We start from the raw sequence: 18,237 nt of genomic DNA, 5'->3' as shown, positions 1-18,237 counted from the left end.
AAGTTCCATGGTGACACCTACTGACCATCAAGTCTAAGAACAGTTTCACCACTTTGTGAATGCCTGAAGTATTCTTGGATTCCAAAGATGCATATCCTTGTACCAAACTGTAAAGACTTTCTTCATCTAGCCATGCAAGCCGGAAAGCAGCAAACCTGAGCTTCTTCATTTTTGCCTGCTAATCTTCCTGGCTCCTGACTATGGCTTGTTCTTTGGCATCTTGCTTTGCCGCCTGTCTTGACTCCTGGTTTTGTCTTCAGTCTCTGTTGCTTGCCTTGCCTCAGACTTCTCTTCGGACTCCCGCCTTCCGCAGACTCCACCTAAGCCCAAGTGGCTTGGATCCTCAAGGGCTCCTCCTGGGGGGACCTCGGGCTTCCAGTGCTGAAGATTCTGTAGGTCTCTCAGCCACGACCTCCGCCGAGGGCCTTCCCTCAGTATTGAATTCACCATCTTCTTTAGACAAAAGTTGCCTCCAGGATCAACTCTCCATCATCTGAGCTATGTGCATCGGACTTCCATTCAAGTCTTCCTGACATCACTGCTATCCAACAGCAGCTGGTGCTAGTAAGTGTGCCTACTTACTTTCCTGGAGTTCCATCTTCACATCGATAGAATCCACCTTGAAGTCTGATCCGTCTTTTTCTTGCTACCACTGTGAAGATGACGCTCATCTACTTGCTACACTTGCTCTGACTACATTGAACCAAAACCGATCCTCATTCCAAGTTACTACTCATCTATGCCTTCTGTTCATCCTAGATGTTTTGCCTGGATCTTTGACATTCTTCACCATGTCTTCAGCTGCAGTATTACCATCGCTACAGTTCCTCGCCAAGAATCTTCCAACTTCTGTGCTTGAACCCTTGATCGTTCTCTGACAATATGGAATGCTTCTCCACCCTTCCAAGTTGTGGATAGGAGGCTTGGGGAGAGGGTCTTTGAGGAAGGGGGTACTGTTACGATTCCTGCCCGCTGAGCTACTCCCTGCGAGCAGGCTCCTCCACCTAACTTACCCGGACAGACGCTGCCGGGCCTTGCCTTCCCCCGATGCCGCTGGACTCCACTCACCGCGGCTTGGGAGCCGCCATTTCCACCTCCGGGACATCTCATGCGGCAGGAGAGCCACCGCCGATGCCACCCCTATGTGGCCTGGAGACCATACCATTGCGGCCCGGACTGCCGCACCCCGAACCCTTCTTGCAGCAGGAAGCCTGATGGCCCAACACACTTTCTTCCTTCTCCTCTCCCAGACTCGCTTGCACGGCAGCACATTCTCTGCCACCCGCCTGCCCACCACAATTTCTCCCTTCCCATTTTATCTGGACCCACCTTCTGGCACAGTGTGTCCCCCTTCTTTTGTTTTGTAACTCAGTTCTGTGATGTTTCCGGTGACTGGATTTATCTTTGTTTTATACAGGGTAAGCAAGGCATCCAGGGACCATTTGGAGCACCTGGACCGAAGGGAGATGGCTTTCCTGGTGTACCAGTAAGTGCTGCTGTTCATTTCAGTTGCTTGCTTTGATACAAATTATGATAGTAACCTTGGTAAAATCAGAGCATTGACTGAGGGATGATCACATGTCCATAAACCGGCAACTGATAATGCAATATGGAATCTTGTATTTACTGGTACCAAGGCCTAGTATATCTTTAAATTATCAACAAGCTCACTATAACCCAATAATACACATGCATTAGCAAATACAAAAAGAGGCGTTCTACAGACACATGCTGTGATACTTATTGTTCCTTACCCTTCAGGAATTAGCAGCCATGTAAAGTGCCCTCAGAGTCTCTGAGGGCAACAGACAATAGTAAAGCATACAAGGAATTCAACTGAGATGTATGATGTTCCAACTGAAGCATGTTGATGGGACTAGGAATTCAAGGATTAGTGTTGGAAATAACACAAAACTTGGGTATAAATTGTAATTCACAGGCTTACATATGATGCAGATGAAGAACTAATTTTCTAGGTGATGATGGAAACTCACACATTTGTACAAGAGCCCAGTATCAAAATCCTTTTCCCCGATGTATGCCTGAGAAGGGCCATAAATAGTGTTCTGAACTCCTATTGTAAGAGACCTTTCTCCTCTGCAATTTTTGCTGTAGCAAACAGCGCTCTTGTCACATTGCAGAGGCCTAACAGCAGCTAACCATAGCAACAACAAAGACCCAGCAAAGCAGTGGCGCTGTAACAACTAGAAAGTTAGAGCTGGTCTCGTCCCAAATTGTCTGCTTTTCGCCAGCTGTCTATTTTCAGTGGGACACAGTAGAAATTCCTGCAGAAGAGAGCAGGCTTATTTGTGCAGAATTACAGGTAGCACATCTGCTGTCCCCTCTCTCTCCCTAACTGCTTCCTCAAAATCCCTGGCAAATTTGAAAAATCTTTGTCCACGCAGCTTTCTCATTAGTCAAATCCTCCCTTGTACTCCATTGGTTGTTAGAGTCATGTGCTCTGAAGCATGTGCAATCCCTTGAGACAATGACAGGCTGAGGCAGCCATGTTGAGGTGTGCTGCAGAGGTCTCTGAAACAGCAAATCATCAGTGTCCCGCTGCAGTTTTGTGATAGGCATGAAGGTACATTGTGGCTACACAAACAGCAAGATAGGAGAGCAAAAAATATTAAAAAGTGTATCCTTCCGAATATTAACAACCTAGCTATGTATGCAGTATTCTTTGAATGACAGAGAATAATCTCCAGGCTATTCACGCTGTGAGATGCTGTGATTTATGCTGAAATTCTGGGACTGAAAACCCTCTCTGGGACTGGATGTACAAATGCTGCTCCCCTTCTGGTTGCATCAAAGTTAGATCTGGATTGTCCTAGTTGGAAGGTCATCATTGTAGCCTAACATGAAAAAATTTTACTTAGGGAAATGGGTTTAATGGGCAGAATGGCCATTCTTTAATCTTTCTAGTCTCGCAGGAACTAGTGGTCACAATTCATTTCTAGTTGCACCACTAATGGCTTCTGACTCCATCCATACAATAACAAAAAAATAACTGTTTCAGCTTGTGTAATTACCTAATTTCTGTGTTCCTTTACTGCATTCTGACTAGACTCCACAAGTTTATAATCCACCCTTTTGTGTAGAGTCATAGTAATTAGGATGTATCTCTGGTGTTTTGTACCAGGGCCCACCAGGACTGTCAGGCCTTCCAGGACCACCAGGCCAAAAAGGTACAGGAGATCCTGGACCCAAGGTACTGAAATATATACATCTTTTAAATGTACATGATAGTGTTGTTAATGTGGTGCACGTTTTAAGATACTTAAAGGGAAATATTCATAGATTGTGAAACCTTTGGAAGGCCCAACAAGGAAGACACTGTAGAACATTTTGAGACCTCACAGGCCTGTTTTTTTTTTTTTTTTTTTAGACGTTATCTGAAGAGAAAGGCTATAAGGTCTTGAAAGCTCACCTGCTACAATATTTTCTTGTTGGACCTTTAAAAAGTTTTCCAGTCCACAAAAATTATAGTTTTCTCCAGAACTAATATGGCTGCTAGTGCTATCCTCAGGGATTGTAATCCATTACATTTTATTTGGCATTCTACCACAAGGAAAATGACAGTAGAGCATTAAGATTTCAGTGCTTGGTTAATTTCAGATTGATTGCATGACAAGTTCTAAAGAGATAAAAAGGTCATCTCAGAACAAATTGTATTTAAGATTAAAGCTTATTAAAGGTTATATCCTGGGTTTTTAATTCTAGAAGTAAGGTGGTACTGGAATGTACATTCATATCAAAATGAGTAAACTTAATGTAGCCCCCTAGGCTGAAGTCCTCTTTAGGAGTGCATGGGAACATAGTTAATCTTGGGGCTTAAGCTATCTTCATCTTCTCTTACAGTCCCCTAGCCCCAAGTTTTCAGGATTTTCCATGGAGGGAGAACACTCTCCTAGTCTCTATAGCAGATAGTAATAATCATACTGGACTCAGGATGAGTTTCTAACATCATTTTTCTGATAGATGAGTTTAAGAGGAAATATAGAGTTGTTTAGAAGTCCTTTCATAATGTAACCCATTACCATTATTTCTGGTAAACAGTTTCTTTCAGCTCCGAATTTCCTAACCAGACCCCTCCCTGTTTAAGGGTAGTTTCAGAGCTTCTTTCCAAGGGATGTTTATGCTGATAGGATGTGGATCCAATTCGTTTCCCACTTTACAATACCTTTCACCAGATGTCTTGGTAATAAAGTCTCATGCTCCTCTGGTTCCTTTCACTCCTTGCTGTACCTGAAGGGGACCTTCCAGCTCCTTCCCCTAGAACATCTGAATGATATCTTCAGTGTACGTACACCGGTGGGGTGCCACTCTTCTTCTTGACTTCTCACTCCTTTTCTCTTCCTGGATATTGAATAGGAATAGGGTAGCGCGCGCACATGTACGCCCGTGCGCACCTTTTAAAATCTACCCCTATGTGCATAAAAGTACATGTGTAGAGTGTGTATGTGCATGATTTTATGCATGCATCGAGCGCACAGATTTCTAAAGAGTCAATTCTGCAGGTAAAGCATTGCTTTGCCTGTAAGTCCCTTAAATAATTACACTCCCTATGTTTATCTGATATCAAGCATACTGTTTGGATACTGTTTTTAGTGAGGTTATTGGTCCCCAGATGGATAATAACATTTATATTAGAGTTCTTACTTTCTTCTATAATTGCGTTGACTACTTGGTTTGCATTTCTACCAGCTGAGGATCCTGGAAGTCATTTCTCTATTGTGTTTCCTTCAAAATGAGATCCCAAATTAGTTCCTCTGATGACCAGGTCTATTAGGAGAAGACGCTTTCTTTTATGACATTTGATAACATTAAAGGGTTTCTGGCTGCATGGGATGTATTCTTCCTTTTCAGTCACCACTTAATTTTCTGTTGCAGGAGCAGTTTCATTTTACAAAGCAGAAAAGGCATTATATAAGGGAATCACTGGGGAGAGTGGATGTCTCTTTTTCAGTGGCCTTATTCTATTTGAGCCCACTGTAATCCCCTCTTTTGTCTCCTCTTTGGGAGTGGGGAATGCTGTACAGATGAGGAAACTGAATGTCTCAGTGTGACAGGCCTTACTCTGCCAGAGCCCACTATAATCCATTTATTCCTGAATTCTCTGTGGGGGTTGGGGGAGATATTCTGGATGCTGAATAGTAGGGGACATTTTTTGAAACTTAGACAGTTCCTCTTTCAGATGAGCCAGCTCCTTTTTCATTGTAGACAATTGAAGGCACTTTGGACAAGCCTTAAGTCTTCAAATGGTATGTCCTGGGACATAAGAACCACAAATGTTACACTGAATAAAAGACATTCTGTTAATAAGTGTCAATGAGAATGGGTTGTATTGTTTTGGGTTGACTAACAAACAAGTTGATAGATTAGTACTTAAGTCTAATATTAATTCACTTAACCTATGTCCTTGGAAGAACTATTTAAGATTAAAAAACACCTGAGGGGTGGGTGAGGGAGGGGCAGGGTGGAAGGGAATAAATAACTCCTGCAGATACAAGCCCTTTTTTATTTCCCTTTAAAAACACAGGCATTTAAAATAAAAGGCTTGCAAAAGATTCTTAAGTTCTACAAAGCTAGAGAAAAAATTTCAACCCAAATCAGGCAGAAACTACAAGCAGGGAAAGCTATATTTTGACAAAGGTAAAATGAAATTAAACTCCAGAGATTTATGTGAGGAACAAGGTTCAGGTAGTTGTGTAGGTCTCAGCAGAGCATGTGCTCACTATTTTACTTCTAATTAGAAGTAAGCAGTTATTTGGTTGGAGACGCCCTAAAGTGCATCAAATACCACACCCAGAAACTCCTGTAGGCACAAACCTCTCTTTATAACCCTTTAAAAACCATAGAAATGTAATCCATTACAGGAATTTGCTGTAACATGGCAATATAATAGATAGCAGAAAAAGACTAACTTACCCATCCTGTCTGCCCAGTTATCACTGTCCACACTCTTAAGGATATATCTCAGCTGCCAGTAATGAAGCGTGACAATATATAAAATCTCTCTCCTTATCCAGGACAATTTTTCTTGTCTCTCTCCTTTGTACTTTACCATCTTGAGAAGATAAGCATATGAGATCTTCCACTTAGCTCATGCCTAGCACCCCTCCCTCCCTATGTCTAACCTCAAAGCTTTGTAATAATCTAAACAACTGTTGCCCAAGCAACCAGCCCCCTAGGTCTCCTTCGCTACCTGCCAGACAGACCTGGCTATGTGAGTGTCTGCCATTCTGCTAGGATTTCTAGTTATTACTGCACTTGCAGCCTGCCAGACAAACCCAGATGCGTGGTTGTCTGCATTTCTGCTAGGAGAACTAACCCTATGTCTTACTCACTTTGCCATTCATTCTGGTAACCCCCAACTCTTGCTGAATCTTTTTTAGTGCAGCACTTTTAATGCGTGCTACTGAGTCATGTGACTGTTTCACGTATCCCATGCTGTCTTGGAGGGTAAATTAGGGTAACTGTTGGGTAAAGTCTGCAAGTACCTTTTGCATGCACACTTAACCCCAAATTTTCAACGCAAACGTACGCACATAAGTTCATTTTGACAATATGTGGGAAACTGGCCTGGTACGCACAGAATAACTTGCACAAAGGTACACCTGCTCTTCGGGGGGGGGGGGGGGGATGTAATTTGGGTGGATTAGCTTCTGTGCATACTTTTTTAAAGCAAAAGGTATGTGCACAGGTTCCAGCTGTGTCCCAACTCTTCCCAGTACACGCAAAAAAAATGGGTCATGCGCACACTGAGCCCCAGGCTACACCCTAACATGCCTAACTCTTGGATTTACGCCCATAAATAGCTTGGAAAAATCAGCCCTGAAAAGCCTGCTGCTGTTTTAGCCTTTGCAGTTTAAATTCTTTCCTGCACATCTGGAAGTGTTAAGTATAATAACCCAACGCCAAGGATTTGTGCTGATTTCTTTATTTTGGAGATTAGGGAGGAATTTATTTTCACTACACGGATAAATTGGCCACAGCTGCACAGTGCTTTTAGCTTCAATTCAATGCAAAGAGAGGCTTATGGAATGGTAATAAATGTCTATGTGATTTGGTTTGTGCTATTTCTTTTTGTGTGTTCTCCTATACCACCCACCACTAATATCTTTTAAATGTCTAGTCTGAACTGAACCAAACTTTGTGTGGAGGTAGGATCTTGGGGGGAGATATTTGATCTTTCTGGTCTTTATTTTTATTTATTTATTTATTTAACGGTTTTATATACCGACATTCATCAATGATATCACATCGGTTCACAGCGTAACATGAAACTAGTGCCTGTGGCGGCGCTTTACATTGAACAAGTTTAACATAATACAGTTAAAACATATTGATACATAATAACTAGAGAGTAAGGAAAGGTAGGGGAAATAAAGCATTAAACTAAAATTAAAATAACATGATTACAAGAGGGTAAAAGAAGAGAAAAAGGGGGGGGAAAAGTGACAGAAGAAAAAAGTTAGATTAATGAATTATTGTAGGCAAAGATTGCAGGTATATACAAAATGTACAATTATAGGGAATTTAAAATTCGTGAGTGATTTGAAGCTGTTACTTTTTCCATAGCACATGCATTGGAGGTAGAACTGAGGCCATCTAGCATGTCACATTTGCCCTGAATTGCAGCATAGAAGTACAGCAATTATAAGGCATCAAGAAGAGGCTTGGTCGTTTTTCAACCTAAGCAATTATAGTACCATACTAAATACTGGCAGACAAAGAACAAAAAGGATCATCCAGTCTGCCCAGCAAGTTTTTTGGGGTAGTAACCGCCGCTCCATGCAAGATACCCCAAGCCTTCTGTTAAGGGTAATAACTGCCACTCGGTGCAGATCACCTTCGTGTCTTCTCTGAAGGGTAGTAATTGCCGTTCCATGCAGGTTACCTCCAAGCCTTCTGGATAACTTCTCCAGCTAAAAATAGATGGATAGGTTAACAGGGATATTCAGCAGGCTATACTTACCTAAATAACTTTGAAACCTAACTCGTTATCTTTGAATAGCGCCAGATAAGTTTCAAGGTTATCTGGGTATGTGTAACAGGATAACTGTAAGCCTAACTAGCTAAATTCCAAGGAATACAGCCAGTTAAGTGGCGATCTGCTGTAAAAAGAAAAAAAAGAAACCTTATGACTCTATTCTCCTACCACCAGCCCAGCGACAAAAAATGAGGCCCGCCAACCTGAGCTCCACCTCACTCAACCCCCACCTCCTGCCAATCCTTCCCCCCCTCCCCCCAGGACCCTCCAAACATAGCTGTAAAAGTATGGGGGCCAATCTATTCCCTTCCCCTACTCCTCCCGCCTGAAGTTGTTAAAAAAAAACAAAAAAACAAACAAAATTTACCTCCAGCCCCCTTGCCCCACACTCCTTGACCAAGCCTTACCCTCCCCCCCTCCCCCATCTGGCACCCTCCTAAATCCCTTACCACTCAAATTGTGGTACTCTCATACCTCTCCCAGCCGCTTCCACCTTTGTTGTCAGAGCAACGCCGGAAGCCACCAGGGAATAATTTGACTTTGTCATGGCAGTGCTTATATTCAATACTCCCTGCCCGGCTAACTCTGGCTGGACAAAATGCTATTCTATGATTACTTGGATAACTCTATCCAGCTAACTTTATCCAGATATATTCGATTGCACCAAATATCCAGGTAAAGTTAATTGGATACAATTATCCACGTAACCTATCTGCTTAGCGGGACTTTGAATATGGACTTCTGTGATGATAATTTCCTAGGCCCTGTTTTCATGAGAACATACAAAATAAATTATTTTAAATGGAAATACAAACCTAGCGGTTCAAGGAAAATGCTTTGCTTTAATATTTGGAATTGTGGTTCCATGGCTATATTTCAATTACAGTAATTACAGTGGTCCCCCTTGCCTTCGTTAGTGGAAGAAGCTATAATGGCCTGGTTTATTTCCAAGTCATTAAGAGCCAGCTGAATGTATGCCAGCCCAGAAGCCAGGAATTCTTTTATAAGACATTAGGGGATCGATTTCCTAAAATGCACAATCACTATATTAAACACCTAAATTTAGGTGCCTAAGTTTAGACCTGTAGTTCATTTGCCTAGATTCCCCTAAGTTAGGTGCCTGGTCCTGAAAATCTGTGCTAACTGCTTAACTTTATTCCCTGCCCTAACTCTGCCCCTGTAGTCACCTATATTTTAGGCTAGTGAAATGACTCCTAAATTTTGACACTCAGCCCTAATCAGTTTACAGAGGGGCCAATTTAGGGAACTGACTCCTCAAAGTTAGGCTCTTTGGCCCTTTGAAAATAGCTCTCAGTTACTGTTTGGAGAAGGCGGCTTGAGTAGCTCAGGAAGGATTTGCCTGACTGTGAAGGAACCAAGTGCAGATCTGTACCGTGGCCACCAGGTGGCAGGAGAATGTTTCGTATAAGGAGAAAGGCTGAATGTTTCCAAGCAGCAGTGACAAACAGGCATACTTTGGTTCCAAAAGGGATCAACAGGATCCAAAACCATTCATGATTTCTCCTAAGTCTGAAAATGAATGTGTTGCCAATTGAGCAGGATTCCATTGAATCCATTCTTGTGTACATTTCCACCTTCCCTCATCCATGTTTCTGATATTCTGAGGGAACATATGCCTTGATTCTTGAGTTGCCAATTATTATACTTTATTGCTGTTTCAGACACCATGCACTACAGAATGCAAGCTATTAACAGTAATAGTATATTCTTTATATAATATTGTCTGCCTCAGTGATACGATAATATTACAATTGTGTGAGTGGCACAGCAAAATAGCTAAATGTTACTTTAGCAAGGTTAAGTAGTGCATTGTGTCTTGCATTCTTCCACGAAGTCCCTCTCTTCTGTACTTATGCTGTCTTTTAACAAGAAGTCTTCTGGTGTATATTATTTTTACAATTGCATGGAAGTAGTTGTGACCCCAGCAATGAGACTTTCCCTATAAGTCATCAGATAGATTCCCACAGATGTTTCCAGGCAAACAGCTCGCCAGCCTAGTTGAGCACATAGCAGGGAAAAGAAGGACTGGTATGTCTTGCATTCAGCCCTGTAATAAGAAGGGATTCAACATGCAGAGAATGGAGGTCCAAGTCTTGATGAAAGAGACAATAAAAGGGTGCAGTTGAATTGTAGCCCTGAACTCATGGGTGCCTCAAACTTGCCAAGATATGTATTACAGCACTAAATGATAAGGTGGTGACGTAGCCATTGCAAGGGATGCCTAGAAAAGCTACCCTGGTATCTTCAGAACTGGTCACATCTGGGGAATGAGCACAAAGCTCATTCATTACAAGCTCAATATCAACAAAGAAAAGTCTTTGACAATAAAGAATTTCAGCACTGGAGCTAAAAAAAAAAAGAAAAGTATTTGTAGATTTTTGCCCAAGATTTTTAAATGGAAAGGTAGCAGAATTACATTTTTCCCTAAGTTTGAAAACAAATTGCTAAGGTTGAAGCTGATGATAGCCTAATTATATCTGCTAGGAATAAAGCAGATGGGATTGGATCTCCGAGAGGACATGGATATATTCAGGGCACCAGATTTCTCTCAATAACATGAGGCTTCCAGCATGGAGGGAGAGCAGGTTCAGTAGGAGAAGATGCCTGTCCTGGAGGCTGCTGCACTAAAGTTTATTTGCAAAAGGGGCCAATGTGGAAAAACTCATGTAAAATGGCCCGAAATGTGCAAAATTGCCCAAATTTCGGCATTTTGCACATTTTTTTCAAGTATTTGGCCCTGTTTGCAAAACTACTCAAAAAATTTCACCCTTGCAAGTACCAAATTTTCACACATAGTCTGCTACTGTGAAACTTTACTAAAATTCTGAGTTAATGAGCTGCTGCGATGCAATATTATGCAAAGCAGTTCCAACTCAGAATTCAGTGAAAACCTGCATGGAAAAGACATCTTTGCAGGTTGCTTTATGCAAAAACGATAAGTACACTTCAGTGAGGTGCAGTTACCGTTTTCTAGCCGTCCCAATTGCTCAGGTCTGTGTGCAGTTTTTCTAGCTAGCTCATTTGCAAGAGTAGAAAACTTGCATGTGTACAAGGCTGTTCACCTGTAGGAAATCCTGTGGGTTGGTTAAATCGGCCTCCCAGTTTTACTGCTGTTCCCACTGGAATATGGAGAGTTTGGGGAAGCATTTCAGCACAATAAAGATACTCAAAGTTGCACCTGGCAGGCCACAGGTCAAACAAAACCTGGGACAACACAGTAGGCAGCTCAGCTACCAATGGGCAGACTGAACGGACCCTTTTCTGCAGTCATCTTCCACTGGGATACCAGAGAATAAGAATGTAAGCTCTGCCCTGTCAGAACTCGATTAAAGTTATTTTCGAGTTGTGTGTCCATTTTTAAATATCAAGGTAGATGAATAAAGTTTTCAGTCAGTTGATTACTCCCTGTTACAGTGACACCTGCTAATGAGCTCAGAGTTAACTGATCCGAATAGGGTTGATGGTCAAACAGGTGATTTCCTCAGGAAATGAAAGTTCAATACATGATTTTCAAAAGCATTTACCTGCTTACAACTGGGCTTTACACATGTAAATGCACATAAACCTGTGTAAGTTGGCTGTTGAAAATTGCTATCATAGCATTTTTAAAATTTTATTTATTTTTTTTATATTCCACTTTTCGGTAAAATTCACCTGAATGTATGATATTCAGTCTGATGAAGAATAGAAATTCCCCTGAGCTGGTCTTGATGATTCTTCTGATACCCCTAACAGATCTGTGTTACAGTCAGGCAGGCTAGATACGGGTATTCCCCCAGCAGGAGCAGTATAGGGCCCTGTAGCGGAGCAAGGCAGGGTCTTCTGCCTGTCTGCCACCTCCTCCTTGGGTTGGGCTTGTGGGTTCTAGTGGTTGGCAGACGTTCTCCAGCAGGATGCATGGCAGGGCAAGCAGCAGTCAGGCGAAGTCGGAGTCCAGGCAGAGACAGCCTCAGCTTGGACTGGGAAGGCAAGGTGGACAGAGCAGATGCAAGGAGAGACAAGGTAAGAACAGAGTAAAACACATAGACAAGATAAAGAAAAAAAACAAGACAAGGAGCACATAAGCAGGAAGTGCTTCTGGGAGACCCAACCAGAGTAAGGACAAGGCAAGAGATATACAGACAGTCATTGGGAGACCTAGACCCACAGGCAAGAATGGCCACTGGGAGACCCAAAGGAAGCAGGAGGGCCACAGAAAGTACAAGGACAGGGCACTAACACAAGAACAGGGCAAGATATACACAGACACAGACAAACAGAAACCAATGGCAATTCAAGATAAATACAAGACAAGGCAAACAGGGACCTTAGATAAGGCAAGGTACTCATAAGATGGTCAAAGCAAAGAGCCAGGATGACTAGTTGATAAGGCTTTGAGTTATAACTGAGGCAGGCTTATGTTGCACTGCCCTTGCTGTATCATGTAGCCTTCAAGGAAGAGGCTAGAGTGGGTCCAAGCATGGCTTAGTGAAGGCCCCTGCTGACAGCGGGACCTCCTAGCAGCAAAAAATCATGACAACCAGTTACACAAAAATCTGGAGCACTGGAGGAGCCAAAGACTTTCTGTGCTAGTTTGTGGAATGTACTTTTCATGGCTCTGTGTCCATTACCAATATCATTTGGCTACTGAATGCAGTGCCTTTTCTCTGGAAAACAAGATGTTGGTACTCATACGCAGGATTCTCTTTGGGGGTGGGATGGGAAGGGTCAACCACCTGTGACTGCTGGCTGCAAAGTTTATGAAATGACAGCATTGCAAATATTACATTCAACCCTAGAACATCAATACATCTCCTGTTTGGAAAAAAAAAAACAAACAAGCCAGACTGCTACAGATCACTGCAGAGAAACTAGCAAAATACCTCACCTTGATTGCACAGACAGAACATATAGAGACCCTCACCAAATACAGAAAAAGTGACCATAAGTTATAAATAAAAATAGGCAGACAAAAACTGAATTGGAAACCCCAAGAATAACATTGGAGCAATAGAAATGTATTTGCTTCTGGACCGTGCAAAATACAAAGATATCAGAGATGCTGCACATTCAGCATTCCCAAAGCTGACTTATTCAAATAACTAAAACAAAATGAAAAAGCTTTTTTTTTCCCCCTACCTTTGCTGTCTGAACATTTTAGATCCTTTCATAACACCCTCCCTCGCAACAATGACGGGACTGAACAGTTCCAACATCTCCCCACTCACAAAGGGCCAATGATGGGAACTTGGTGGCCTCCAACATGCCACAGGGCAATTCAAGCCTATGGAGGAAAAGGGGCCCCTGACTGAATGAAATCTATTGGCAAATGTCCCCTTACAAGCTGCAGCCAAAAGTAAGGGAGGTTCAGTAGATCATGATTTGTGATGCTCTTTATTCTCACCAGGTAAGTCTTTATTTGAAGCAGTGATTCATAATTCATTTCAGTCTTTAATGGAATAAGCAATTGTATGGCTTAGTGGGATTTGTAAATGCCTCATTAATTTGACTGTTTTGTCTTGAATTCCCTAAGGCAGGTTAGAGGTCAATACTTAGTATTAAAAGAAACAATTGTTTTCTACATCTTACAGGGAGACCTGGGAATAAGAGGCCCTCCAGGAGCTCCAGGGCCACGAGGAATAGGATTACCTGGTTCAAAGGTACAGAAACACATTTTATGTTTGGAAGACACATGAGTTGTATAGAGGTCAGGTGATAAAAATCCAGTATTACTGACACTGAGAGTCTTGAACGGATGTAAGTGCAACTGCATGGAGGAATAACTTTGCTGTGCCTGTACAGAAACTGTCCGCAGGATGCCCACAATTAAATCTTAACTCTGGACCCTGGAGCGCTAAAGTGTTGTGTTAAAAACATCTAAGGACCATCTAAGAACTGATTTTCTTGAGTGCTGACATGCTGCATGTATAGTGTTGAATTAGTCTGTAAGCCTCACTGAAAGCAGATTTTGTAAAGGCTAAAATACTGGAGGAATCATTTCGCTCCTTTGCAAATGGTTTGTGAGATTGATGGGCAATCTGCGGTACAGACTAAGTGACAGAAACAGGGCGTTTGGAGAGTTCTGGGCTCCCAGGTGTACTCTCAGATCTGTGGCTGTTTTGAAGGAGAACTTCCGCACATGTTTTGTTGGAAGGCAATTAGCTGTTAGGTATGTCATCAAGATGTTTTGTCTTCATGACTGCAGAACACTATCATGTTCCATCCAGCTAACACGGAAACATTCTGTTTTCTATGGGGAAAGGGATGACATCACCTGCTGAAACAAACAGGCTGGGCTTTTCTGTTCATTCTTGTTTCTGCTGCTTCACTGAAACTGTACAGTACGCCTTTCACATATTCACACCGTGGTTCGGTGTACGTTAAATGCTTCTCTTCCACCGGGCTTTATTTCAGCAAATGAGGAATTACTTGCGTCATTGCTAGCATCACTGGCAAATAGAGAAGCTCCCTGCACATTGGCTGGGTTGAGAAATTAAGAACCATTTAACTGTAATTACAGTACATAGTTATGTTTCTTGCTCCTTAAACAGCATGCATGATTACCGTGCGAGTGGGAGGCAGCTCTCTCTCTTGGGAGATGGCACTGCGTCAGGTTTGGTTTGGTGCCCAGAATACTGAAAAGCATTCATGTGGCGAAAGATCTGAGGCTCTGTCTCTTCTTCTGTTTATGCTCCTTGCCCCATGTACAACGTGCGCCTCAGGACATTATAAAACTGCTAAGCCGAGACGTCGGAAGCACAGCCAGTGGTAATCCAAGCCAGAGAATTGACGGCTGTCAACACGACACTTAAATTTGGCAGGACACAAAGCTCTTGTGCTCCTGGCCATTTTTCTGTTGCTAGTGATAAGTCTGGACCTCTGCCATTCATTTTAATGACTCTGGATTGAAATGGCAGAGGCCTTCCTTGCGTGAAGAAGTGTGGCACATGGAGGCTCAGGTGAATGAGCCCACTGTCGCACATCGGTAGCAGTATTAATTAGGGATGTGAATCGTTTTTGAACGATTAAAATTATCATCAGATAATTTTAAAATCGTCCTAAATCGTTAGAGTGCACGATACAATACAAATGCCCCCGATTTATTGTCAGGGGCATTTGTATTGTATCGTTAAATAGGGCACGGGAATTATTTGGGGGAGGGCGGGAAAACCGGCACACCAAAACAACCCCTAAACCCACCCAGACCCTTTAAAACCAATTCCTTACCCTCCCCCACCCTCCCGAACCCCCCCAAAATGTTGTTACCTGGTGGTCCAGTGGGGGGGGGGGGGGGGGGGTCCCGGCGCGATCTCCCGCTCTCAGGCCATCGGCGCCATTTTGGCTGCCACTAATTAAAATGGCGCCGATGGCCCGATAAAAAAAAAAAAAAAAAAAACCACCGACCCTTTAAATCGACCCCCCTTAGCCTCCCCCACCCTCCTGACCCTTTTTTTTTAGGGAGGCCCGCGCCGCTAAAAAAAACAACCCACCGGACCCTTTAAATCAACCCCCCCTCCCGACCCCCCCAAAACCTTTTAAAATTACCTGGTGATCCAGGGGGGCCTCGGGGGGCCTCGGGGAGAGATCCAGGGGGGCCTCGGGGAGAGGAGAGATCCAGGGGGGCCTCGGGGACAGATTTCCCATTCCCAGGCATCAGCTGTTCTAAAAAGAAAATGGCGCCGATGCCCCTTTGCCCTTACCATGTGACAGGGTATCCGTGCCATTGGCCGGCCCCTGTCACATGGTAGGAGCACTGGATGGCATTAAAGATGGCGCCAGCCATCCAGTGCTCCTGCCATGTGACAGGGGCCGGCCAATGGCACGGATACCCTGTCACATGGTAAGGGCAAAGGGGCATCGGCGCCATTTTTTTTTTTTAGAACAGCTGATGCCTGGGAACGGGAAATCTCTGCCTGAGGGCCCCCTGGATCTCTCCCCGAGGCCCCCCGAGGCCCCCCTGGACCACCAGGTAATTTTAAAATGTTTTGGGGGGGGTCGATATAAAGGGTTGGGTGGGTTTTTTTTTTTTTAGCGGCGCGGGCCTCCCTAAAAAAAACAATTAGCGATGTGAATTGGAATCGGAAACGATTCCAATTCACATATCTTAACGATCAGATTTCCCCCCCCCCCCCAGCCGAATCTGATCGTTAAGACAATATTGCACAGGATTCACATCTCTAGTATTAATTAGCCATTGGTGATTCCAGTCACATCTTAAAAAGAAAAGAAACACGAGGCAAGGGTGGAACAAACTCTGTGCAGAGCTTTAGCCAGGGAATTTGGTGTGAAAAACTATGCCCTCACCCATTACACAACACATGACCCCACGAGTTGGGAGACTCTGTTAAATGTTTGTACAGCAATGCCCATGGCCAGTGCAAGGGTATTAGGTGCCCTAGGAAAACTTTACAGCCTTGCACCCCCCCCCCCCACCTCATCACATCCTTCTCAGATACCAATAAAAATTATGCATTTATAACAGATTTTACATGAAAAGGAACATTCAAAGCACAGTCGTCTGAGGTAAAAATATCACTTATAATATGTATATTATATTTACATGCACTGCTGAGGTGCCAGCCAGAAAACCCTGCAAAAAAGCAAGAGGCACTTGGAATCTATATGGTATTAGGCCTACTGTAGTGCATCTTGGGCATGGGCATGACCCTCAGAGAGCCACGAGAAAAAAAGAATTTCTATATAAAAACAGTACTAACTGCCAGCACTCAAACAGCAACAACCCTACCTATGAAAGTTAATACTACAAATATTATACCAGGCCTAAAATAGTAATACACCCCCTATTAGGAAAACAGAACAATCCAAGCTGCTATAGATCCCTACATAGAAACTACACACTAATGGAATAACTCACTTCAGTCACACATGCAAAACACAGATTCTCAAATACAGAATAAAGAGAGCATACAGTATAAATAGAAATGTACAGACAAAAACTGAACTGGAAACCGCAGCAAGCCAAGTTCTGTATGCACTGCAACAAAGTAAAAAACAGAAACATTACCATTCCTCATAAAACAAAATTAGAAAAACCATGCCAATAAAAAGAATAATTCAAAACAATTAAAGAATATAATAACATTCAATAATTAAAATATAAAAATCTTCCAAACATCAATAAAATATTTCAAAACAGACACATCAAATAATACCCAACAAATAAACTAAGGATTTTGAAAAATTCCCCATTATCCATACCTTGGAACTTTTGATTTCTAGATGCCCTAAAATTGTCATGGATTAGCAGGCAGAGAGTAACTGGGGTAGTTGTGCATACACATGCTCCCTCTCATTCCCCCACATACACATACATACCACATACACACACATACTCTCTCTCTCTCACTGTCCCACACACAAGTACACATGCTCTCTCTCTCCCACACACGTTCTCTCACTCTCTCATATACAAGCACAATGCTCTCTCTCCCACACACATTCTCTCACTCTCTCATATACAAGCACACATGCTCTCTCTCCCACACACATGCACACATGCTCTTTCTCACTCTCCCATATACAAGCACACATGCTCGCTCTCACTTACTTCCTCCTTGACTTAGCAGGCAGCAGCCCCATGGCCAAGGGAACGACTTCTGGCAGCTTTAGCACTGGACTACTTTGGCAGGGCGCGCTCCTCCTCCTCCAAAGCAATGCGGCCCTACCAAAATTGATAGCGTGGTAAGTGTGGCCTTATAAGTGGAAAAGCAGTGCGGTCCTGCCAGAATCAGCAGTGTAGCCAGCGGGATCATGCTGCTTTTCCACTTACTAATGCCACGCCGACCATGCTATTGATTTTGATGGTGCCACACTGCTTTTTCTTTTGCTGAGGATCTGCCAGCCACACTGATTTTGTTGGCACATGGCAGCGTTATGGTGCCTTTTGTAGCAGCGCTTATGGCCATGGCCATATTGGCCATAGGCATGTTATGACTCTGAACCATGTGCCTTTTGAATTTCCCAGACCATGGTTGACTCTGCCTCACTTGGGCTCAGATCAGATTTTAGCTGCCTTAATTTTGGCTTGAAAAATGTATTTATTTAAAAGAAATTTATATGCCACCCATACACAGCTCTAGGTGGCTAACAATAATACATACATAAAATGAACATAAAAAAGTAAAATAAAATAAAACAATACATAAAATAAGACTAAAACAAAGCAATATGGAACATAAAAAAGAGATCAGCCCTCAAAGAATCAAGCTGGAGTTTGATTT

At 42.9% G+C, this 18,237-nt stretch overlaps 1 protein-coding gene across 2 annotated transcripts in view; it reads left to right on the top strand.

Annotated features, from left to right (window-relative positions):
* The window catches only part of COL28A1 (collagen type XXVIII alpha 1 chain), a 352,774-nt gene that overhangs the window by 223,465 nt on the left and 111,072 nt on the right, over positions 1-18,237 (top strand). For both annotated transcript variants that reach the window (XM_029588942.1, XM_029588943.1), the window contains exons 24-26: positions 1,418-1,486; positions 3,143-3,211; positions 13,588-13,656. In XM_029588942.1, coding sequence (XP_029444802.1) covers positions 1,418-1,486; positions 3,143-3,211; positions 13,588-13,656 — 207 coding nt within the window. The remainder of the gene's footprint in view (positions 1-1,417; positions 1,487-3,142; positions 3,212-13,587; positions 13,657-18,237) is intronic.

The sequence above is a fragment of the Rhinatrema bivittatum genome, chromosome 2 (assembly GCF_901001135.1).
Source record: "Rhinatrema bivittatum chromosome 2, aRhiBiv1.1, whole genome shotgun sequence".
Classification (NCBI taxonomy): Eukaryota; Metazoa; Chordata; class Amphibia; order Gymnophiona; family Rhinatrematidae; genus Rhinatrema; species Rhinatrema bivittatum.
The sequence above is the reverse complement of the archived record's forward strand: the minus strand, read 5'-3'. Positions and strand labels throughout refer to the sequence as shown.